The 25,261-nt window shown below is 40.8% G+C and overlaps 1 protein-coding gene across 7 annotated transcripts in view; it reads left to right on the forward strand.

Moving 5' to 3' along the window:
* REPS2 (RALBP1 associated Eps domain containing 2) overlaps positions 1-25,261 on the forward strand; it is a 257,054-nt gene that overhangs the window by 226,009 nt on the left and 5,784 nt on the right. For 5 of the 7 annotated variants that reach the window (XM_055393986.1, XM_088834234.1, XM_088834232.1 and 2 more), the window contains 3 exons: positions 1,874-1,957; positions 2,989-3,134; positions 13,712-13,817. In XM_055393986.1, coding sequence (XP_055249961.1) covers positions 1,874-1,957; positions 2,989-3,134; positions 13,712-13,817 — 336 coding nt within the window. The remainder of the gene's footprint in view (positions 1-1,873; positions 1,958-2,988; positions 3,135-13,711; positions 13,818-25,261) is intronic. The other 2 variants (XM_088834233.1, XM_088834236.1) reach the window with 1 other exon arrangement.

Genomic DNA, 25,261 nt, shown 5'->3' on the forward strand with positions numbered 1-25,261 from the left:
GGTCTGGGGCTTATTCATCCTTGAACACTGGTTCTAATACATGCCCTGCCTGTCATGGCTGTTGGATAAATATTTTTTGAGTGAATAACACTCAGGCCCAAGAGTGCCGGAAGCTATATAGCATAGTGGTCACAGACCAGCTTTGGGACCTGAAGCCTGGTTTCACACTCTGCTATTTGTATGATCTTGGGTGAATTCCTTGCCTTCTAGATCCTTAATTTCCCTTCTGCTTCCTATGGCTGTGATGATGAATGCAATGATCCATGCAAAACACCTAGAGCAACATGTGACACATAGCATGGTTTTGGTGGTTCATAGTAGACATCTATTAATAACAGTAACAGCAATGGTACTAATACAGTTAGCCTTAATGGAAAGGAGAATGCTGTAAGAAAAACTTGGAACTAGAAATCAGGCATGTTGAGTGCCTGCATCATAGGTTTTGAAGAGGCAGGGAGTGGGAGTGCGTTGGGCACCAAGGATCCAGGGCAGGCAGTGGAAGTGTAGGCGCAGATGGGCTTACTCTGGGAAGGAGTGAACAGGGAGGGAAAAGTGGAGCAGGAGAACCCCAAACCCCACATCTGAGGGATAAGAGGAGCCATAACAGGAAGAGAGAATGATTCCAAGTAGGACACTGTGGCTCATCAGATGCTAGGGACAGGAGCTTTACAAATGGAGACAAGAGTGCCAAGCTGGACATTGGTCTCTGAAGACTAGAGGCAGCTGGGACGTGCTGAGGGCAGTTAGCAGGAGAGGTGGAGAGGAGTAGGGTCAGAGGACGGAAGAAGCGGGGCTCTACTAGAGCTTGGAGAGGGCACAGTTAGCGATGAAATGGGTGCGCTCAGGCCACAGCTTGTGTGCTGCAATGTGTTTCTGTGATGCAGATTAGCTTGTGAGTCTATAGAGGACTAATAACGTGGAGGTCATATTGGTTCACATGTTAACATTTTGCATCACTGGCTAATAGCTGCTGAAAACCAAGAACTCTAGCAGCACCAAATATAGCAAGCCTGGGAGATAAGGAGCTGCATGGGGTGTCCCTGCTCCCTGGGCTCTGCCACTGGGCTGTGTGGCCCCAGTGTCTTTTCTGGCCTTTGGGGCCATTCCTCCCCAGTCTTTGTGTTTTCATTCTTCCTCCATCATGCTTACCCCTCTCCTTTTTTATAAAAGGTAAACAGTCATATATACTAGTGTTTCTTTATCAGAAATTGAACAGAAAAAATTCAGTGCTTTTTATTATTGTTTTTCTTAGTGCTTGAGTTGAAATTTTAATTTCTTTCCCCTACTTTTCCACTAGGTCTTGTTATTTTTAGTTTGCACTTTCAGAGCATTAGTTTTTAGCAATCAGTTCAGTTCAGTCACTCAGTCGTGTCCGACTCTCCGTGACCCCATGAATCACAGCACGCCAGGCCTCCCTGTCCATCACCAACTCCCGGAGTTCACTCAAACTCATGTCCACAGAGTCGGTGATGCCATCCAGCCATCTCATTCTCCGTCGTCCCCTTCTCCTCCCGCCCCCAACCTTTCCCAGCATCAGAGTCTTTTCCAGTGAGTCAACTCGTCGCATGAGGTGGCCAAAGTATTGCAGTTTCAGCTTCAGCATCAGTCCTTCCAATGAAAACCCAGGATTGATCTCCTACATACATCCAATTATAGAAGACACTCCTCTTACTCCTTTTCCTAAGATTGAACAGTGGTGGGAGGAGAGATGGGAGGGAAAGCAGGGTCTAGAGAAAGTTTTCTCAAGGATTGGCAGACCTGACCATCCTTGGCTGTCTCGCCTTAGTAACTATTTTCCTAAGCTCTCTTTACTACATATTTAGGTGGTTATGTTTTTGCTTTTTTTTTTCCTCTCTGTGATCTTTTGCTACAGTCTGAACAAGCATCTGAGGCCGAGGTGCATCCCCAGTTGAACAGGGCCCCCTCTCAAGCTGCAGAGAGTAGTCCAACAAAGAAGGTAAGGCAAGCATGAGGGCATGACTGTGATGGCCTCGTGACCCCTCCCCTAGGCTGCTTGCCTCTATTAGCCGATAGACTGTTTTAAAGTTTTCATGCCCTGACGTGAATGTTTATGATCCAGATTTACTTGAATCTGGGTTCTTTGTGAAGATTAGGGTCCTGATGATTCCTGGGCTCCACCCTGATGTCTCTAATAGTTTGTACTTCAGTCTTCAACCTCTAATCTAAATATGGAGGCCTTGCTTTTGGCAAGACCCAGAGGAGCAATGGGGAAGGCCCTTAGCAGAGCCCTGCATCCTACTAAACCTCGAGGAGTGCCTAGGGGGCCTGGGTGGTCTCCCCTTCCTAGTCTTTGTGCCACAGTTTATGCTTGCCCACTGTGTCACCGAGTCCCAGTGCATTTGCTCACTCACTCAGTGTGCTCTCCGTTCGTCTTCTCCCCCTCCTCTCTTCTGCCCCATTTTCTCAGGCCCTCTTCCCATCACAGAGCATGTGCCTATGCTTGGGAGCACAGATGGGGTAGGGCCTCCAAGAAAGCAGGCCAGCTGCCTCCTTCCAGAAGACACAGTGGCTCACCAGCTTGGCTTGATGTTGGATCTGGGGGTAGGAGAATGAGGAGTTTATGATGAAGACCTCTACAAACTTTAAAACTTAGAACTTATTTACAACATATTCCCCAAAGCCCCAAAGTAAGGCAAGAGAGAGTTTGTCTTTAGTAAGGAAAGGCCTCGTGATGTGAGATGCACACAGCATTTCAAAAAGAAAGGAGAGGAGGTAAAGAGGGCACCTGATTCCTGTGTCCTTCTAGGTAACAAAAAGGTATTAGGCTGCACACATGGAAAAAAAAAAGAAGGAAAGACCCCTGGTCCCTCCAGGTCTTGCCAAGCCACAAATCAGCCACGTGTTCTTGGATGTGGAGTTTGAATAGAGTGCATGACTGACCTTGGGGATAGGCCAGGAGGAACATAAAGGCATTGACAAGATGAGTGGCATTTACTTGTTTAACTTTTTTTTTTTTCTAATCCACAGGAGATATCATATTCTCAGCCCCCATCGAAGCCCATCCGTAGGAAATTCCGACCTGAAAATCAAGCTACAGAAAATCAAGAGCCTTCTACCACTGTAGGCGGGCCAGCTTCTGTAGCAACCATGAAGCCCCATCCAGCAGTCCAAAAGTAAGTAGAACAGATAAATGAGCACATAGTCAGAACTTTTATTTTAAATCTGCATATACATGTATAAATGTAAACTTATGTTTCCACTCAACCCCTTGGACTGGTGTGATTTTAATGGTTATAGTCTTGCCTCACTCATTTCTGTGATAGTATTGCAGTCTCCCAGTCATGTAGAAAGAGGATTTCTAAGTGATAAGACTTAACCTGACCCAAGGGGCGAGTGAGTCACAGGCTGGGGTATATTTCAGATTGGTTTGATTTCCTTCCCCTCCTCTCTCCTCTTCCTTTCCTTCCCACCCGTCTTGCTTGTTCTGGCCTGTGTTTTCCTGGGAAGAAGACAGTACTATAAATGACAGTTCCCCTCTTTACCTGTCTTATCTCATGTCCCCCTGATGCATGTGAGCAGCTTCAAGACCCTCAGACCTGACTTTGAGTAGATGCAGTATGGGATTCCTTTTCATGCCCATGAAGAGATTCTGTTACTGAGCATCTCAGCACAGAATGGTCACATGCAGAACCTCTAAGATATCTTTCTGTAGCTGAATAGAGGGTAGGGACACCTGTGGACATGGCCAGGGACCAAAAAAACCATTGTCTGGACAAGCCATCCTTCTCCAGAAGACTTTGACTTTAAGAAGAACCATCACTTGCCCCAGTGAAATTGAGTGAGGTGTGTGTCCAGGGCAGAAACCTGCTGCTATGTGTGACTTCAAGTGAGCCTGACTAGTCACTAACACAGATGCTTGGGATGTGTCATAATACCGCTCCTTACAGGTCTCAGGGTCTGCTGCAGAGTTTCTCCTGCTTATGCTGTTATAGGAAGAAAAGTAACAGGTTCTGTGGGTGTAGCTTGCTGATGAAGTCAATCCCCATTCTGAATCTGTGCAGCAGTCTTCTTTAGGTGATAGCTTTTGTTTTTTTCCAGATGGACAGTTCCCTAGTGGTATTAGTGCATCAAGGAAGTATATTTTGTCCTTAATTTTGTCCCTGAGAGCTTTGGTCATCTTCCAGCCACCCTCCAGTCTAGAGGATGGATCTTAGAGATACAAACGTGTAAACTTTCTTTGATGTTCTCTCCAGTTTTTCACTGTAATCTGTACTTCACATCAGTGCTGGTTATGTGACAACTGAGTGGTGGCTATGACATCCTCTAAAGTAGATGGGGGAGCCACTGGTGGAATTCAAGCAGAGATCTTTGCCTTTTTTTCATCGTTTTAAAAAAAGCAACCTTATTTAGATGCGTTTCATGTAGTATCCAATTCACTCTTTTAAAGTGTACACTTCAGAGGTTTTTAGTATATTTACATAGTTGTACACTCATCATAACAGTCTAATTGTAGAACATTTTCATTGCCCCCCAAAAAGAGATTCTGTGCCCATTAGCAGTTACTTTCCACTCCCACATCCCAGGCAACCATTGTCTGTCAATACTTTCTGTCTTTATAGATTTGCCTGTTCTGGCTATTTCATTTAAATGGAATCTTATAACATATGGCCTTTTGTGACTGTCTTCTTTTACTTTGTATCATGTTTTTAACGTTTATCCATGTTGTATAATAAGTCAGAACTTAATTTTTTTAAATTGCTGATTAATGTTCCATTACATGGATATACCACATTTTATTCACCCATTCATCAGCTGATGGACATTTGGGTTGTTTCCACTTTACAGCTAATAAGAATAATGATGCTGTGAATATTTATGTGCAGATTTTTGTGTGGACTGATATTTCCATTTGTTTTGAGTATTTATACCTAGGAATCAAATTTCTGGGTCATATGGTAACTTTGGGCTTCCCTGGTAGCTCAGACAGTAAAGAATTTGCCTGCAATACAGGAGCCCTGGGTTTGATCCCTGGGTCGGGAAGATCCTCTGGAGAAGAAAATGCCAACCTACTCCAGTATTCTTGCCTGGAGAATCCCATGGACAGAGGAGCCTGGTGGGCTGCAGTCCCTGAGGTTGCAAAGAGTCAGGCATAACTGAGCAACTCATACTGGACTGGACTGATGGTAACTTTATATTTAACAGCTTGAGGACCTTCTGTACTGTTTTCCAGAGTGGCAGTGTCTATTGCATTTTACAATCCTACAAGTAAAGTATGAGGGTTTCAGATTTTCCTCTTCCATACCAATACTTGTTATTTGATTTTTAGGGTTTTTATCATAGCCATTTTAGTGGGTATGAAATGGTGTCTCATGGTTTTGATTTTTATTTTCTTAATGAACAGTGACGTTGAGCACATCTTTACGTGTGCTTATTGGCCATGAGTATAACTTCTTTGGAAAAATGTCTATTCATATTTTTGCCCATTTTTCCTTGGATTATTTATCTTTTTATTTTTGAGTTATGAGTTATTTATATACTCTGGATATATATCCCTTGTCATATATATTATTTGCAAATATTTTATCCCATTCTGTGCATTGTCTTTTTCCTTTCATAATGATGCTATTTGAAGCACAATATTTTTAAGTTTGATCAAGTTTATCTAATGTTTTTCTTTTGTCCCTTGTGCTTTTGCTTTCATATCTAAGAAACCATTGCCCATATCAAGTTCATGAAGATTAGTTCCTGTGTTTGCATCTACAAGCTTTATAGTTTTAGCTCTTACATTGAGCCCTATAGCCTATTTTGAATTCATTTTTCTGTACAGTGTGATGAAGGGGTCCAGCTTCATTCTTTTGCATATGGATTTCCAGTTGTCCCAGCAGCATTTGTTGAAAAGAGGCATTTGTTTTATCTGCTTGTTCAGTCACCATCCCTGACCATGATATTCTTTCACTAGTTAGGTGAGCTCATGGGGTCAGGGTGAGAGAGGCTAGCACCCACTAGTAACACAAATAGTGCTGTAAATGTCAGGCATCTAAACTTTGCCATCAGGGAACTACATACAACTTATTTCAGGTCCCAGACCAGTTCATTTTAGAGTGATAAAGAGCAATTTAACACTCATAATTTTTTAAGACCTGGAGAGAGGACGGCCAGACACACGATGGTTAGTCTGTTTAGCCCTTTACTGGTTAGGGTTCTGGGAGAGAATCAAGCTCTGATGCCCTTAAACATCTATGCTATGTAGTAAGTTAATCTCTCTCCAGTGCATTTAGAGTGGTTGTTATTGTATACCATCTTTGGGAAAATTGAGGAAAGAGTCACAAAGCAAGTTTCAAAATGGTCATCAGCTTTTAGGGAAATTAACTTTAGAACCTGACCTATTAATAAGAAATAAATTCTGCTTCAGATACCATCATTGTCTACTCCATATAGGAGAGAGGAACTAATAAAATATTCTCTCCAAGTGAGCTGCTGAGTCCAGGTTATAAGTAATAAACAGCTCTTAGATTGTGTTATCATTAATGAGCTGCCTATAAGAACAGAAGTGAGGTTTTCTTAGAAATAATTTGCCTTGTTTTTTTCCTGTATCTTATGTATCTGCTAAGGATGGATTTTGGGAAAGTAGAATTGAACAGTTTAGAACTAGAGGGTGTTGTGTGGCAATACGGTGACCGAACCTATGCCAGCTTCTGTGGCCTAAGCTCTTCTCTGGAACCCTAGGAGGTGTCCTGTGGCGCCCCAGGGCATTCCAGGGAGCTTGCATGGCAGGGTCTGCTTGCCTGCGTGAAGTTCTCAGTATGGTTGGGATTCTGTTTCCCTTCTCTTCTTGTGTTTGTCAGCAGTGGAATGAATATCTGTGGGATTGATGATTGGCATCTCTAATGGAAACCTACCATTTCCAAGAAGAGAAAAGGCAATAAAACTCACTTCTTAGAAGCTGTACTCAGAACTCCATGGGAGAAAGCAGGGTCCAGGGTGAAGGCTAAGAAGATTTTTCTTATCTAGAGATCCTAGTTTATATTCCTTCAAACAGTGGTTTGAAAGAAAATGAGGTAACAGTCACTCAAATAACAAAGAAACTGACTTCTTTCTTATGTAGAATTCTGAGTTGATGAGTGGTCCAGAAGCATACTGTCCAGAACCCGGGTCCCTTCTGTCATCTTGTTTCAGATCCTATGAGGGTTGCCTTTATCTGTAGGGTTTGGAGGTGGCTCACCTTTAACATGTTCATGTTCCAGGTCCCAGAAAGGGGAAAGGAACAAATGGAGAGAAAATAAGTTACTTTTAAGGACATAATTCAGAAGTGGCATACATCATTTCTTTTGGATACCTTTCACCTAGACTTAGCCATATGGCTTCAGTTCAGTTCAGTCGCTCAGTCGTGTCCGACTCTCCGTGACCCCATGAATCACAGCACGCCAGGCCTCCCTGTCCATCACCAACTCCCGGAGTACACTCAAACTCATGTCCACAGAGTCGGTGATGCCACCCAGCCATCTCATTCTCTGTCGTCCCCTTCTCCTCCCGCCCCCAACCTTTCCCAGCATCAGAGTCTTTTCCAGTGAGTCCACTCGTCGCATGAGGTGGCCAAAGTATTGCAGTTTCAGCTTCAGCATCAGTCCTTCCAATGAACACCCAGGATTGATCTCCTTTAGAATGGACTGGTTGGATCTCCTTGCAGTATAAGGGACTCTCAAGAGTCTTCTCCAACACCACAGTTCAAAAGCATCGATTCTTCGGCGATCAGCTTTCTTCACAGTCCAACTCTCACATCCATACATGACCACGGGAAAAACCATTGCCTTGACTAGACAGACCTTGGTTGGCAAAGTAATGTCTCTGCTTTTTAATATACTATCAAGGTTGGTCATAACTTTCCTTCCAAGGAGCAAGCGTCTTTTAATTTCATGGCTGCAATCAGCATCTGTAGTGATTTTGGAGCCCCCAAAATAAAGTCTGACACTGTTTCCACTGTTTTTCCATCTATTTCCCATGAAGTGATGGGACCAGATGCCATGATCTTTGTTTTCTGAATGTTGAGCTTCAAGCCAACCTTTTCACTCTCCTCTTTCACTTTCATCAAGAGGCTTTTGAGTTCCTGTTCACTTTCTGCCATAAGGGTAGTGTCACCTGCGTATCTGAGGTTATTGATATTTCTCCCGGCAATCTTGATTCCAGCTTGTGCTTCTTCCAGCCCAGCGTTCCTTATGATGTACTCTGCATATAAGTTAAATAAGCAAGGTGACAATATACAACCTTGACATACACCTTTTCCTATTTGGAACCAGTCTGTTGTTCCATGTACAGTTCTGACTGTTGCTTCCTGACCTGCATACAGGTTTCTCAAGAGGCAGGTCAGGTAGTCTGGGATTCCCATCTCTTTCAGAATTTTCCACAGTTTATTGTGATTGACACAGTCAAAGGCTTTGGCATAGTCAATGAAGCAGAAATAGATGTTTTTCTGAAACTCTCTTGCTTTCTCCATGATCCAGCGGATGTTGGAAATTTGATCTCTGGTGCCTCTGCCTTTTCTAAAACCTGCTTGAACATCTGGGAGTTCACGGTTCACATACTGCTGAAGCCTGGCTTGGAGAATTTTGAGCATGACTTTACTAGCGTGTGAGATGAGTGCAATTGTGCAGTAGTTTGAGCATTCTTTGGCATTGCCTTTCTTTGGGATTGGAATGAAGACTGACCTCTTCCAGTCCTGTGGCCACTGCTGAGTTTTCCAAATTTGCTGGCATATCAAGTGCAGCACTTTCACAGCATCATCTTTCAAGACTTGAAATAGCTCAACTGGAATTCCATCACCTCCACTAGCTTTGTTCGTAGTGATGCTTTCTAAGGCCCACTTGACTTCACATTCCAAGATGTCTGGCTCTAGGTCAGTGATCACGTTATCGTGACTATCTTGGTCGTGAAGATCTTTTTTGTACAGTTCTTCTGTGTATTCTTGCCACCTCTTCTTAATATCTTCTGCTTCTGTTAGGTCCATACCATTTCTGTTCTTTATCGAGCCCATCTTTGCATGAAATGTTCCCTTCAGTTCAGTTCAGTTCAGTCGCTCAGTCGTGTCCGACTCTCCGCGACCCCATGAATCACAGCACGCCAGGCCTCCCTGTCCATCACCAACTCCCGGAGTACACTCAAACTCATGTCCACAGAGTCGGCGATGCCATCCAGCCATCTCATTCTCGGTCGTCCCCTTCTCCTCCCGCCCCCAACCTTTCCCAGCATCAGAGTCTTTTCCAGTGAGTCAACTCGTCGCATGAGGTGGCCAAAGTATTGCAGTTCCCTTGGAATCTCTAATTTTCTTGAAGAGGTCTCTTGTTTTTCCTTTTCTGTTGTTTTCCTCTATTTCTTTGCATTGATCACTGAGGAAGGCTTTCTCATCTCTCCTTGCTATTCTTTGGAACTCTGCATTCAGATGCTTATATGGCTTCACCTACTTGCAAAGAAGACACAGAAATGCGGCTACTTTCTAATTGTATGGCCATGTGCCTAGCTCAAACTGAGGAGGAGATGCTACTGAAAACAGGAAAGCACAAGAATATGATTGGAGGACAGTCTGCCACATAACCTTCAATGTACAAGCCTCACAGTGTACAGTTCTAAACTGAGGGATTGCCTGATGCACAACAGCAGCAGGGAAAAGAAACACCTCATTGTTACTCCCTTATTTTCCTCCTTGGAAACCAGTTAGAGCGAGTTAGAGCCCAGCCTGGAACAGTGAGTAACAAGGTTAGGAGAACCTAGACAGACTCTAGAAGCAGGTCTTGAGAGGTGAGGCAAGTTGGACACCTTTGCTGAACTCTTTGAGAGGTTTTTGAGGCTGGATCCTGTCTTTGCATTATGCAGGGCTCATTTGGTGGCAAAACATAAAGAGCAACTTGAGCTAGCAAAACTGTGTTCATTATTATAAGAATACAGGGGTGACTCATTGAACCCAGGGACATGGATGGATTGGAGGAGAGGACCATATTTCTGTTGGCTTTCCTTCTGATTCGTCTCTATTTTCTGACATTTTTATCTGTGAAATCTTCTCAACCACCTTCGGCTCCAGATATTACATTCTCACTGTGCAGGGCCCAGGCTAAACCAAACTCTTAACTGGAACCCACATCCCTGGGAGAGAGAATCTGGCAAGCTTAGCACAGGCTAGCATCTGTTCAAGTGTGAAAACAGAGCTGACTGTTTCATAGAACAAATAGGACTGTCTGCCTCGGGCCTATTCCTATAGAGGAGGGAAAGGGGATGGAGACAGTTCCCAGGGAAGGGAAAACTGTTATAAGCTGGCACACTTAGCGTGGTAGTTGTTTAAGTAGAGACATCCAGCTCTGATCAAGATGTATTTTCATAAAACTTTTTATTTTATAATAATTATAGATTCATAGAAGATTAAAAACTGGTACAAAGAAGTCTTGTGTATCTTTCATGTAGCTTCTCTCAGTGGTTACATTTTACCTAACTTATAGTAAAATATCAAAAACAGGAAATTGACTTTGGGACAGTATATATGTATAGTTCTATGCCGTTTTATCACATTTGTATGTCTTGTAACCACCACTGTAATCAAGATACAGGAGTCACCCCTACCTCACCCCTTTTCTACTCTTTACCTGTGGTAACCACTCATCAGTTTCCTGTCTCTATAATTTTGTCATTTTCAGAATGTTATACACACAGAATCACATGGCATGTGACCTTTTGAGCTTTGCTTGTTTTCGCTCAGCATAATACCCTTGACATCTGTCTAAGTTGTGTAAATCAATACTGCTAAGAAGTGTTCTATGCTATGTATGTACCACAGTCTGTTTAGCCATTCACCTATTCAGAGACATTTTGTTTGTGTCTGGTTATCGAGTATTACAAATAAAGCTGTTGTGAGCATCTGTGTACAGGTTCTTGCGTATACATATGTTTTCATTTCTCTGTAATAAATGTCTAGGAGTGTGATTGTTGGGTTGTATGCTAAATGTATATTTAGTTTTTAAAGAAACCGCCAAGTTGTTTCCCAAAATGACTGTACCATTTTATCTTCCCACCACCAGTGTGCGAGATTCAGTGTCTCCGCATCCTCACTAGCATTTGATACTGTCACTAGTTTTTAAATTTAGCTGTTCTAATAGGTGTGTAGCGCTATCCCACGGTGGTGTTAATTTGCATTTCCCTAATAGCTAGAGCATCTTTTCATCTATTTGCCATCACGTGTCCTCTTTGGTTACATGTCTCTTCATCACGTTTGCCCATTTTCTAATTGAATTGTTTTTTAGCATTGAGTTTTGAGAGTTCTTCATATATTCTAAATACAGATCAGTTGTTAACATCTGTGGTTTGCAAATGTTTTCTCTCAGTCTTTGGGTTATCTTTTCATTCTCTCAAAAGAATCTTTTGCAGAGCAAAAGTTTAAAATTTTTGATGAAGTCCCAACTTACTGATTTCTTTTTCCTTTTATGGATTGTGCTTTTCTTGTCACCTCTAAAATCTCTTCACCAAGCTCTAGGTCCTGATGATTTTCTCTTACATTTTCTTCTAAAAATTTTATAATTTTACACTTTACATTTAGGTTGGTAATCCATTTTGTGTTAATTTTTATATAAAGTTTGAGATTTGGGTCAAGATTCTTTTGGCCTATTGGATATTGAATTCAATATCACTTTTATTGAAAAGGCTGTTGTTTTTCTAGTGACTTGCTTTTGCTCGTCTGTCAAAAATAAATAATCTGTGCTAGTGTGAATCTCTTTCTGGATTCTTTATTCTGTTCCAATGATCTGTGTGTCTTTCCCTCTGCCAAAACCACACAGTCTTGATTGCTATCTTTATTACTTTACCACTTGATACTATAGCTATATAATAAGTCTTCTGTTTTTCCCACTTCGTATTTTTCAAAATATTAGCTATTCCAATTCCTTTGACTTTCCATTTAATTTTAGAATACTTTTGTCTTGAGCTTCAAAGATCTTGCTGGGATTTCCATGGGAATTATGTTAAACCTTTATGTCAATCTGGGAAGAGTTGACATCTTTACTCTGTTGAGTTTTTCAATCCATGAACATATATTTCTCCATTTACTTAGATCCTATTTGTTTCTTTCATTTGTGTTGTATATTTTCAGCATGTAAGTTCTCTATATGTTGTGGTATATCTAAGAATTTTAATGAGTCTTTATAAATTTATAAAAATCTACATTAGTTTATCTGATCATGTGATTCTCTTTTTCACCTGTTAAAGTAATGAATTATATTGATTGTTTTTTGAATATTGAATCAGTCTTGCATCCCTGGAATAAACTCCTCTTGGTCATGATTTATAATTCTTTTTTATATTGCTGAATTCTATTTGTTAATATTTTATTAAAGATTTTACATCTGTATTCAGGAGGAATATTGCATCTAATTTCTGTCTTGCTGGGTTGCCCCTTTCCCAGTCGTTTGGCTAGAGAGAGCAGAATTTTGGGGAGGCTTTTTATTGTCTGCTCTCATTGGCATTTATGGGATACATATGAAGTGAAAAAGAAAACCCAGGTAGTTCATGGCTATTCTTTCCTTGGGTACCAATTTCCCTAGCTGGTTTGCCTTCTTCACTGTATTTCGCAGAGTCATTTTATATTATTCTGTATATTATGTCCAGTGTTTTACTGTATTTAATGGGAGGAATAGAGAGAAATGTATCTACTCTGTCTTGTCCTGAAACCAGAAATCCAATCTGTATCTTGTAAAAAGTATATTTTGGAGCTTCTTCCCTGCCTATTTATGGGTAAAAAACTAATGTTTAAGCTTGTTGGAGAGGGAGTATGCCTTATACAGGTGAGTAGAGTGGCTAGTATAGTATGCATTCTCAGTGCAGTCACCAGATCTCTCCAGTGGTCACAATGCTTTCTAGTTTAGTCACTCTGGCTCCCAGGGATCACAAACATGTTTGTTTTTCTAGGGGAACTTAGAATGTCCTTTTGCTCTGAGGATTCAGTATTTCTTGCTGTGGAATATAAGGCTGTAGGTTCGATAACCACATTGACGGTTTTGAGGGGGAAAGTAGTTGCTAAGAAAAATTAGGGCCAGTCAGGCAGTGTAAGCAAAGACTGTAATGGGCCAGGTGGGACGTGTGTGGTCACCTTAGTTATACCTGTTCTGTGAATTTACTGTTGACCTACTTTGGAAAGACTGGTGTTAAAAACAATTTTGTGTTTTTCTCAAGTGCCACAGATGTATGTTGGTGTTTGCACTTGCAAACACACACTCATACACAAAAATACTTAGGCATTCATGCCTAATAATAAAGAAATAAAAGAGAGGTATGTAGATTGACTAAGTTAATGTAGGATTTTTACTGAAGAGAATGTTTTTCTATTCTTTGCCTTCAGACTTGCCCACAGGGCTGACCTGCAGGTCTTTGAAATGCAATTAATGATTGCACAAAAAGGGTATTCCAGTTAATGTCTTTTGTCAGGAAGAAATGCTTATTAAATGCCTTTGAATAAATGGAACAAAACGTGTTTGAAAAGGCCCAATTCACAGCTTTTCTTCAAGTTGTAAAATGGAAAGTGCTTCAAGTGTAAATAATTCATCCCAAGAAACTTATTTCCTTTGGTATGTGCCTGCCTGCCTGTGAATATCTGATTTTATTTTTGGAGCTCTGTGATGTTAGCCCCTTGTTAGTTTAGCACTTCTCATGAATCAGAGTTCTGACCCACAGGGATCTGGACCTCTAAGTTCTGTGTCACTGAACTGTTTGTACTTTTTTGTAGGCAGTCTTCCAAACAGAAGAAGGCTATTCAAACTGCTATCCGCAAAAATAAAGAGGCAAATGCAGTGCTGGCCCGTCTGAACAGTGAGCTCCAGCAGCAGCTCAAGGTAAGGAGCTTCCTGAATTTGGATAACCAGGCTTTGTGTCTGGTTGTTGTGTTTTGTTTTGACAAACACTGGCTGAGCATCTGGTTCTATTCCTGTTGGTAAGACTTGCTCTTTGTTCTCAGACTCCTTTTGGAAGGCAGAGAGTTGCTGTATATGTTTCACGGGTTCTTGTTAGAGGAAGACTCGAAGCTTTAATATGGAAGCTACATATTGTGTGCTAGTTAAAAAGACAGAGAAGCTATTACAAAGTTCTTTGAAGCATTCTTTATTGTCCAAAGCTTCTGGGTAAACCCCTAACTTGTTGAGGTCCTCCATGAATGATGTTATACTTATTTCAATGGAAGAGGGTGGCCCTGATCCTCTCAAAGGTTATCCCGTCCTCTGCTATCTTGGAAATGGCTGCACATCACCTCAAGGACATCTCCTCTGTCCTTATCTCCTGTTTCTATTCACCATTATTCTCCCCTGTATTATTAGTTTCCCAGGGCTGTCCTAACAAAGTGCTACAAACTTAGTGGCCTAAAAGAACAACAACTTACTCTCTGCCAGCTATGGCAGCTAGACTTCTGAATCACAGTGTCTGCAGAGCTATACTCTCTCTGAAGGCTCTAGGGGAGAATTCTTCCTGTCTTCCTCCCAGTTTCTGGTGGTGGCTGGCGGTCCTTGGCATTCCTTGGCTGATAGATGCATCACTTCAATTTCTGCCTCCACTGTCTGTCATAAAGTTTTTTTCTGGTCTCTGTGTATCTGTGTCCAACTCCTCTTTATATCCTTCCGTTTTCTTATAGGGATATACTGGTCATTGGGTTGGGGCCCACCCTAATCTAGCACAGTCTCCTGTTTTAACTAGATTATATCTGCAGATACCTAATTCAAGTTGACATTTACAAGGACTGGGAGTTGAGTTAAATACCTCTTTTCAGGGCACCCCTGACACCCCGTGATTTTCTACTGGATCATTGCCACCCACGCAGAAACATGCCCTAGTGTTGTCCTGCTTCAGCTGCTGCCCTGTCTCAGTCTCCTCCCTAGCCAAGTTTCCTAAGAGTTGTTCTTTACTGTCTCTGCTTCCTCACCAACAGTGTTCTCTCCCTTGACCTTGCTGTGGCTTCTACTCTCCTTTACTCACACCCCTCTTAGAGCCACATTCAGTGGGCCTGTTTTAATACTATTTGGATTTTCAGAACCTGTGCCATAGACAATTGACAATTCCTTCCTCTGAAATGTCTTTTCTAACTGGTTTTCAGGATGTCATACTTTCTGTGTCCTTCTCCTTCACTGATGATTCTTTCTTATCAGTCTGTACTGTCTCTTCATTTTTGATTTTCTCTTTCATTACTCTCTGCCTTTGCCCTATTTTTTTTTGGCTGTACCACACAGCTTGTGGGATATCAGTTCTACAACCAGGGATTGAACTACCCCTCTTGTCTTTTAATATCTACTTGCATGGAATGTGGAATATCTTTTTCATCCCTTCATTTTTTTCTACGTGTGACCATAAACTAAAGTGAGTCTCTTATGGGCAGCATGTAGTTTGGTCCCTTCTTTTTTTTTAATCCATTGATCTGCTCTATGTCTTTGGATTGGAGAACTTAATTCATTTACATTTGAAGTAAATATTAATAAGTAAGGATTTACTAATACCCTGTTAACTGTTTTCTCACTGTTTTATGGTTTTCCTGTTCATTTCTTCCTTTCCTACTGCCTGCCTTTGTGAATTGATGATTTTCCGCTATAGTATGCTTTGATTGTCTTCTCTTTATCTTTTGTGAATCTATTGTAGGTTTTTGTATTTGCTTTTTTGTCATGAGGCTTACATAAACATCTTGTAGGTATAACAGTCTATTATATGCTGATAACTTTGATTGCATGTAACAACTCTACCCTTTTACTCCCCCTTTTGTTTTTGAACGAAAGCAAAAAAAGCAAGAACAAAAAAAGGGCTTCCCTTGTGGCTCAGCTGGTAAAGAATCCAACAGCAATGCGGGAGACCTGGGTTTGGTCCCTGGGTTGGGAAGATCCCCTGGAGAAGGGAAAGGCTACCCACTCCAGTATGCTGGCCTGGAGAATTCCATGGACTATACAGTCCACAAAGAGTCAGACATGACTGAGTGACTTTCATTTTGAAATCATAATTTACTTTTCATATTTTATATTCATTAGTTATTTTAGCTATGGTTATTTTTAATACTCTTTTCCTTTAGCATTTATATTAAAGTGGTTAACACACTGCCATATTACAGTATTAGAGTATTCTGAATTTGACTATATACTTACGTTTACCCCAGTATATTGGATGTTTTCATATTACCAATTAGAATCCTTTCATTTCAGCTTGAAGAACTTCTGTCTACATTTCTTGTGAGGCAGATCTGGTGGTGATCAACTCCCTTGACTTTTGTTTGTGTGGGGAAATCTTTTATCCCTCCTTCATTTCTGAAGGATAACTTTGTTGAATAGAGTATTCTTGTTTGGCAAATTTTTTTTTTCTATGAGCACTTTGTATTATCATCTCACTCTCTCAAAGGGAGCTAAGAAACCCACTGATAGCCTTATAAGAAGTCCCTTTTAAGTTATAAGCTTCTTTTCTCTTGCTTCTTTTAAGATTTTTCTCTTTGAGTTTTGACAAGTTTATTATAACGAATCTTAAAGAGGAACTCTTCAGTGGAGTTTGTTTGATGACCTTTGAGCTTCATGAACTTGGATATCCATATCTCTCTCCATATTCAGAAAGTTCTCAGCCATTATTTCTTCAAATAAGCTTTCTGTCCTCCTCTCTCTCTCTCTCTTAACTTCAGGAACTCTAACAATTCACAAATTATTTCTTTTGATGACATCGCATAGATCATGTACCTTTCTTCATTCTTTTAAATTTCTTTTTTCTTTGTTCTCCTCTGGATAGTTTCAAAACCCTTGAAACTGTCTATCTTAGATTCTTTATTCTGCTTGATCCATTCTGATGTTGATGTTCTCTATTATATTTGTAATTCATTCATTTTATTATTCAGCTCCGGAATTTCTTGTGGCTCTATTTTATGAGTTCTATCACTTTGTTAAACTTCTTGTTTTATTCATGTAGTATAGTTTTCCTGATTTAATTGACTTGTCTTTCTGTGTTTTCTTGCAGCACGTTGAGTTTCCTTAAAATAGCCGTTTAAATTCTTTATTGTAAATCCCATATCTCCATGTCTTTGGTATGGGTTACTGGAAGATTATTGTAATTCTTTGGTGGCGTCATGTTTCCTTGAAGTTTTGTGTTGTTATCTTCACATTTGAAGTAGTAGTTACCTCCCTCCAACCTACTTTCAATCAGCCCTGTTAGAGATTCTGACAATTCCTCAGACCTTCTATGGATGCACTTGCTCAGCACTTATTGTTTCTTCTTATGACACAATGCTTAATCTTGTATGCCTTGTTCTCATCCTGCAAAACACAAGGCCAAGTGCTGACAGCCTCCCTTTTACTTTCCCAAAGATGGCACTGCAGCTCAAATTTGTGGTCTCTCATGGCCTACAGATTTGGGCCAGCAAGTCTTTTTGCATGTGTTCACTCACCATCAGGAATGTGACCAAGGAACTGGCCACAGGTTGATGGTGTGTGTAAGGCCCATGGAGTGCTGAAATGCCTCATGGGTAGTTGGAGGATGCCCAACTTATGGGCAGGCTTATGGGTGAGCTTCTTGATGGCGCCACATGAGACATTTAGTAGTATCCATGTTCCTTTAATCCCTCTTGAGAGTCCTGTCTGCCACTCTCCCAGCCTCTTCCCCCTCCTCACCTCCAGTCATGCAGTTCACAATTTAGTACTCTACCTGGGGAACCTGGTTGCTCAGGTATGCACTTTCCTGGGAGAAATCATGGGCCAGGATCTTTTCTAGTCATAAATTGTGCTGCCCTGGGGTAAGGTGATGTGAGTAGTCAGACTGTTCTTCTTACCTTCCCAGTGCATCCAGACTTGTGTTATTTTTCTCTAGCATTCTGCTTGAAACTTGAACTTCCACAAAAGTTCTTGCACCTCTGGGTGATTGTCTAAAACAGTGTTTCCCAGAGTTTCCTGCACTGTAGCTGAGAGGGCCTAGAGCTGTTTCTTGGACCCTGCTGGGTCCAGAGCCAGAACTGAGATCTGTGTGCCTATTATCAGATACATGGCTAGATGAGACACCTGGGTCCTTTCATAGATGGTGCTGGATCCCATAACTCCCACAAAGGCACTTTTGAATGGATGCCAAATTTTCATTGACAGGGGGACATGGACAAGGGATGTCTTGTTCAGCCATGCTACTGACATCACTTCTGGTAGTTTTAAGTTTTTAAATAACTTCCATAGTGTTTTCCATAGTTACTTCGCCAGTATCTATGATCCATTTTGAATTAAGTTTTATGTATGCTGTAAGATTAGGGTCAAGGTTCATTTTTTCCCATATCAGTATTTCATTAATCTAGTATCATTTGTAGAAAAGTTTATTTTCCTTCTTGGATTACTCTGATGCTATTCTCAAAAATCTAATAACCATGTAAGTGTGATTTATTTATGGTTTCTTACTCCATTCTGTTAAACTGTTTGTTGATCTTACAAGGTCTTGATTTCTGTAACTCTTGAAATCAAGTAGTATAAATTTTTCACTGTTCTCTCTCTAATTGTTGAGATTTTAGAAAACCTCTCAGTGGTTCTGAATGTGTATTTGCAAATTGTTTCTTAAAATTTCATTTCCTAATTGAGTTTATGAAAGTCACAGAATATAAGGTCACACAGAAAGCAATCATACTTCTATATACAGGTAATAAACAAACAGCTTGTCACAGAAATTTGAAAAATGATAGTATCCACAATAGCTTGTTCCCTCTCCTAAATGAACTACTTAAGTATAAATTCATCTGTGTACTGAAATGTGCAAAATGCTGCTAAAAAAAATCTAAGACCTAAATAAAGGGGAAAACATACATAGCTTGTGGATTGGAAGACTCAGCATAGTAGTAATACTATTTTCCTCTATAGGATGATCTATAGAATCCTTGCAGCCAATCAAAACCCCAGTAGGAAGTTTTATAGACATAGACCAGTGAATCCTATAATTTATATATAAAGGCCAAGGAACTGGAATAGCTAAAACAAATTTGAAAAAGAAGAACAAAGATGGAGGGATCACTTTCAGTATCAAGCTTCAGTAATCAAGACAGTATGGGATTAATGATGAATCAGTGGAGCAGGATCAGAAGTCATGAAGTAGACCATGTGAATATAAGCATTTGATCTTTGACAAATGTACAAAATCAGTTTATTGAGGAAAGGATAGTCTTTTGAACATATTGTTTTGTAACGATTGGTCATCCATCTGTAAAAACATGAACCTGACCAAAAATCTCACTTCTGATACAAAGATTAACTTGAAATGGGTCATAGAAGTAAATGTAAAACATAAAGGTATAAAACCTACAGAAAAAAACATAGGAAAAAGTTTTTGTGACCCAAGGTTAGAAACGATGCCAGAAGCACAAACACAGAAAGAGTCAATAAATTGGACTTTATCAAAATTAAAAACTTTTACTCTGTCAAAAACACTGTCAAGAGAATTAAGAGACAAGCTATAGACTGGAAGAAAATATTTGTAACCCATGTATTTTGACAAAGGACTTGTGTCCAAATTATATAAAGAACTCTCAAAACTCAGGAATAAGAATTCTCAAAGCTCAACCAACCCAATTTAAAAATGGGCCAAGGATTTGAACAGATATTTCACCAAAGAGGATATAAGGATGGCAAATAAACATGTGCAAAGATATTCAGCATTGTTAGCCATTCAGTTCAGTTCAGTTCGTGTCCGACTCTTTGCGACCCCATGAATCATAGCACGCCAGGCCTCCCTGTTCAAATGCAAACTGAAACCATGATCACAGACCACCACACACAGTGATAGAATTGCTAAAACAAAATAGTGACATCAAGTGCTGTCACCTGGAACCCTCATGAATTGGTGGTGAGAATGCCAAATGGTACCCCACTCTGAAAAATCATTTGTCAATTTCTTATGAAGTTATTTATACACTTAACCCTGTGACCCAGCAGTACATAAACGTTAATAGCAATTTTACATGATAGCTGAAACTTGGAAACAACACCGATATCCTTCAAAGGATGAATGGATAAACTGAGTAAAATGAAATAGTATTCAGTGAGCAAAAGGAGTGATAGACACAGTAATTTGAGTGAAACTCAAAGGCATTATGTTGAATGAGACAAGCCAGTGTCAAAAGGTTAGGTACTACACCATTCCTTTTATTTGACATTCTTGAAAAGGCAAAAGTATAGTGCTGGAAAACAGACCACTGGTTGTCAAGGTTATTATGCATGTGGTAAAGGTTTATATATCAGTTAATAGTACCAGGGAGCTTTTTGGTTACTGGAACTGTAATGTACCCTCTTTGTAGTGGCAGTTACACAAATCTATATGTGATAACATTTGTAGAACTAAACACTAAAAGGAAAAAAAGTCAGTTTTATCATATGATAAATAAAATTTTGAAAAATGTCAAACATCATTTTGTTTTATGAATCTTTGTATATGACCTTGTTTTTGTTTTGCATTTTGCTTTTGCTTCCCCTCTACGCCCGCCTCTTGTTTTGGCATAGGTCACTATTATCCACTGGTCTCTATACTTCGTAGTTCTTTTTAATTTGGAAACCCATATTCTTCAGTTCTGGGAGTTTTCTTTTTATTGACCCCCTCATTTTCCCTGTTCTCTCTTCCTGATATTTTTCTGACACTGAACTTCTTAGTTTGGTTTTCTAATTTTTCTCTTCTAGTTTCTTTTTTTTTTGGTCTATATGTGGAGACTTACTTATTTTTAAGCTCTAAATCTCCTATGCTTAATAACCAAGAGTTCATTTTTTTCGTTCTCTGCTTGTTTCTTTTTGATGGCATCCTGCTGCTGCTAAGTCACTTCAGTCGTGTCCGACTCTGTGCGACCCCATAGACGGAAGCCCACCAGGCTCCCCCGTCCCTGGGATTCTCCAGGCAAGAACACTGGAGTGGGTTGCCATTTCCTTCTCCAATGTGTGAAAGTGAAAAGTGAAAGTGAAGTCGCTCAGTCGTGTCCGACCCTTAGCGACCCCATGGACTGCAGCCTACCAGGCTCCTCCATCCGTGGGATTTTCTAGGCAAGAGTACTGGAGTGGCTTGCCATTGCCTTCTTTGATGGCATCCTATTCTTGTTTAATGGTTGTAATATCTTCTCTTAACTGTAGTTTTTCTTCTTCCTCAATACTTTTTTATTTTGTTGTATATACTTCTCATTACATACTTTCCTTCAATAGCTGATACTTTCCTTCAATAGCTGATGGTCCTTCTGTGTTTATATTTAGGAGGAGGATGAGAATGCAGATTGAAGGTCCATAGCCTGTTGTGGGACTTGTCATCTTTGAACTTCATTCTCCCTAAATTTGACTGAGCTGTAGAGTTAGGGAACTCCCAGAGACAGTGTCGTTGGCTTTTTCTTCTTGGTCTGACTGGAGTCCTCAAGGAAGAGACTCTTCTGGTCTCTTGCATGTAAGGAAGACGTGGTCCAGTGAAGCAGAGGACTCTGGTTCTCAGCATTCAGGGTATTCATTTAACCCCCCTATTTCCAGTCTAGTTTTTTGTCCTTAACTGTATCTTTGTGTTGGTATTCCAGAGGTCATCTGTTTTGCCTTTCAAAGGCATAAATCTTCAGTGTTCTACCCTAGTGACAAGAAGAGTTTGGGAATCTGATTACTTCTGAATCAGACTTTCAAGGAACACTTCTTTAAGACAGTCCTCTTTCCTTCTTTCACTTTCACTTTCATAGATATCTGAGACTTCCAGTTTGAGTCTTTTAGGGATTCTTCTATGTAAAATCAGACTGGTTATTGTTTTGTCTCCATCCTTATCTTGCAGGGCACTTTTATTTACTTGATCAGAGGAAGTGAAAAAGTTCAAGGTCTAGCTAACAGAAATCTGAAGAAACATCAAGTAGAGCTCTAGTCATGGCCTCTCAGTCAGTTCCCAGACTGAGTTTACACATACAGAAGCCTTGAATAAAGGGGCATCTTAGTTACCTGAAAGAAGGACCCCACTCTGCAGCCGAAAGTTTATATTGTTAGTCTTTCTCTCAGACTTTCCCAAAGAGCCTTGTGCCCGTTTACCAGTGTGACTGTGCACTTGGGAGAAGGGACTCATCAGAATTGGGGAGGATTACTGAACACAGGCTCTAAACTGATTCATTCCTGAAGACCCAAAATATCCCTATGTTTCATCAGTGAGAGTAAGAGCTTCTGGAGATCATGTGATCAGTAGACCTGAAGCTCAGGTACATCTCACAGTGGGTCCAGTTTATCCCCAAATCCACCCTATGGTTATTCTGTCCAGTTCCATCAGGCATCATTGGAAGAGACGTATTCAGCAACTGGGAGAATCCCCACACTTGTTTTTCTTGAATTAGCTAATTCATTCAGCATTCATTAGTTTGTCTTCCAGCTTACCAGTTTTATTGCTATCACTTCTTCCCTATTGCCTTCCCTGTCCTTGTGTGTCTATGACCCCCACCCCACCCCTAATTTTAAAAATTGTTTTACAGAGTTCCAGTAGGGAATGAGTTTGGTACATAGGTTCAGTTCCAGCTTTACTTGGAACCACCATCTTTATTATTTTGCTGGGTGATGCCACCTAATCCTATGGCTTTGAAGGCCATCCAGTCTCACAAATTTATGTCTAAAGCCCCTCTTCTCTTTCTTCTAAGCTCTAGACATGCATTTACAACTGCTTATTCTGCTTTTCTCCTAATATACACATCTCAGATGCTTCATTCCCAATTGTCTCCTTGAAATGTCCATTTCTCATCCAATCTTCTTGTTCTCAATTAATCCCACACTACCAGCCACCCTCTTGCTCAATTCCAAATCCTCTTCCTTCTTTCCTACATCAGCTTTATCAACATGTCCTGTTAGTTCTAGATTTAAAGTATGTCCAGAATCCACCTCCTCCTCTCTGTGGCTACTACCTTGATCTAAGCCATTTTCTTTTCTTACCTGGTTTCATACAGTAACCTCCCAAATGCTCTCTGCTCTGACTCTGGTCCTGCTACAATCTATTGTCTACACAAAAGACAGGGTGAGAATTCTGAATTTGAAATTAGGCCACATGCCTTTCCTGATTCAAAGCTCTCATTGCTGTGCCCCTTCACTTTGAATGGCATCCACACTCCTTACTCTGTCTGCCAGGTCCCTGCCTAACTCTGACTTTAGTTCCTGCCAAGGTCTTCATTGTCCCCTCTGCTTTTGGTCACACAGGCCTTGTGGTTCATCAAACGCACCAAGCTTGTTCCCTACTTTGCAGCCTTAGTTGTTGCCATTTTGTCTCATTGAATATCCTTCACCTGTATCTTCACGTGGCTCACCTCTCACTTCATTCAAGTCTCTTCTCGGTAGCATCAACTCTGAGGAGCCTTCCCTGACCATGCTCTCCACCTTTCTCCCAGATCCACCACTACTCTCTATTACAGCATCTTATTTCCTTCTGAAAGCCTTCTGAAAGTATCTGGTTTTTTGTTTTTTTTTTTAACTTTCTTCTGTTTCTCCAGCCATTTGAGTATAAGTCCTCTGAGGGCATTGGTTTGAACTGTTTTGTTCCTTGGTGGTATCATACCCAGAGAAGAATGGGGCCCTTCAGTTCAGTCACTCATTTGTGTCCAACTCTTTGTGATCCCATGAACCACAGCACGCCAGACCTCCCTGTCCATCGCCAACTCCCAGAGTTTACCCAAACCCATGTCCATTGAGTTGGTGATGCCATCCAATCATCTTATCCTCTGTCATCCCCTTCTCCTCCTGCCCTCAATCTTTCCCAGCCTCAGGGTCTTTTTCAATGAGTCAGCTCTTCGCATCAGGTGGCCAAAGTATTGGAGTTTCAGCTTCAACATCAGTCCTTCCAATGAACACTGAGGACTGATCTCCTTCAGGATGAACTGGTTGGATCTCCTTGCAGTCCAAGGGACTCTCAAGAGTCTTCTCCAACACAACAGTTCAAAAGCATCAATTCTTCGGTGCTCAACTTTCTTTATAGTCCAACTCTCACATCCATACATGACCACTGGAAAAACCATAGCCTTGACCAGACAGACTTTTGTTGACAAAGTAATGTCTCTGCTTTTTAATATGCTATCTAGGTTGGTCATAACTTTCCTTCCAAGGAGTAAGTGTCTTTTAATTTCATGGCTGCACTCACCATCTGCAGTGATTTTGGAGCCCAGAAAAATAATGTCTGTCACTGTTTCCACTGTTTCCCCATCTATTTCCCATGAAGTGATGGGACCAGGTGCCATGATCTTAGTTTTCTGAATGTTGAGCTTTAAGTCAACTTTGTCACTCTCCTGTTTCACTTTCATCAAGAGGCTTTTTAGTTCTTCTTCACTTTCTGCCATAAGGGTGGTGTCATCTGCATATCTGAGGTTATATCTCCTGGCAATCTTGATTCTAGCTTGTGCTTCCTCCAGCCCAGTGTTTCTCATGATGTACTCTGCATAGAAGTTAAATAAGCAGGGTGACAATATACAGCCTTGGCATACTCTTTTTCCTATTTGGAACCAGTCTGTTCTTCCATGTCCAGTTCTCACTGATGCTTCCTGACCTGCCAACAGGTTTCTCACGAGGCAGGTCAGGTGGTCTGGTATGCCCATCTCTTTCAGAATTTTCCACAGTTTATTGTGATCCACATAGTCAAAGGCTTTGGCATAGTCAATGAAGCAGAATTAGATGTTTTTCAGGAACTCTCTTGGTTTTTCGATGATCCATCAGATGTTGGCAATTTGATATCTGGTTCCTCTGCCTTTTCTAAAATCAGCTTGAACATCTGTAAGTTCACGGTTCACGAATTGCTGAAGCCTGGTTTGGAGAATTTTAAGCATCACTTTACTAGCATGTGAGAACTGGGCCCTTAATAGATAGATATTCAGAGACTGTTGGATGGTAGGAAGGAGGGTAGATAAATAAACTCTTATTGAGTTCCGTAATGATTTTCATCATGTTTGTTCTTCTGGGATGTCTCAGAATTGAGCCTTTAAATAGACTTCTTTCCCACCTTGACTGATTCTACTTCAGAATGCCTTTATGTGTCCCCCTCTCTCCTTGTCATTAGGTCTGTTTTAGGGCTCAGAGTTTAAGTTCCCAAATAGCAGACTGCAGATCCTCTTTTCTACCTTTAGCTGAGAAGACACACCTTCAGCCACAGATGCAGGATCCTGGATGACACTTTAATGTAAGGACAGCCAGTGTCCTTTCTTATCCTTTGGTCCTGATCTAGTATGGTGCTGGATTAGAAACAAGAGATTGAAACTAGAAATGTAGTCCTGATGACCCACCTCTCAGTATTAGGAGTCTGCTTTTGCTTTTCTGCTCCCTTTCAGTCAGTCTTTTTATTTTTAACATCCTTCTGTGCC

Source organism: Moschus berezovskii, chromosome X (genome assembly GCF_049115385.1).
Source record: "Moschus berezovskii isolate FMDL1 chromosome X, NW_MosBer_1.0, whole genome shotgun sequence".
Classification (NCBI taxonomy): Eukaryota; Metazoa; Chordata; class Mammalia; order Artiodactyla; family Moschidae; genus Moschus; species Moschus berezovskii.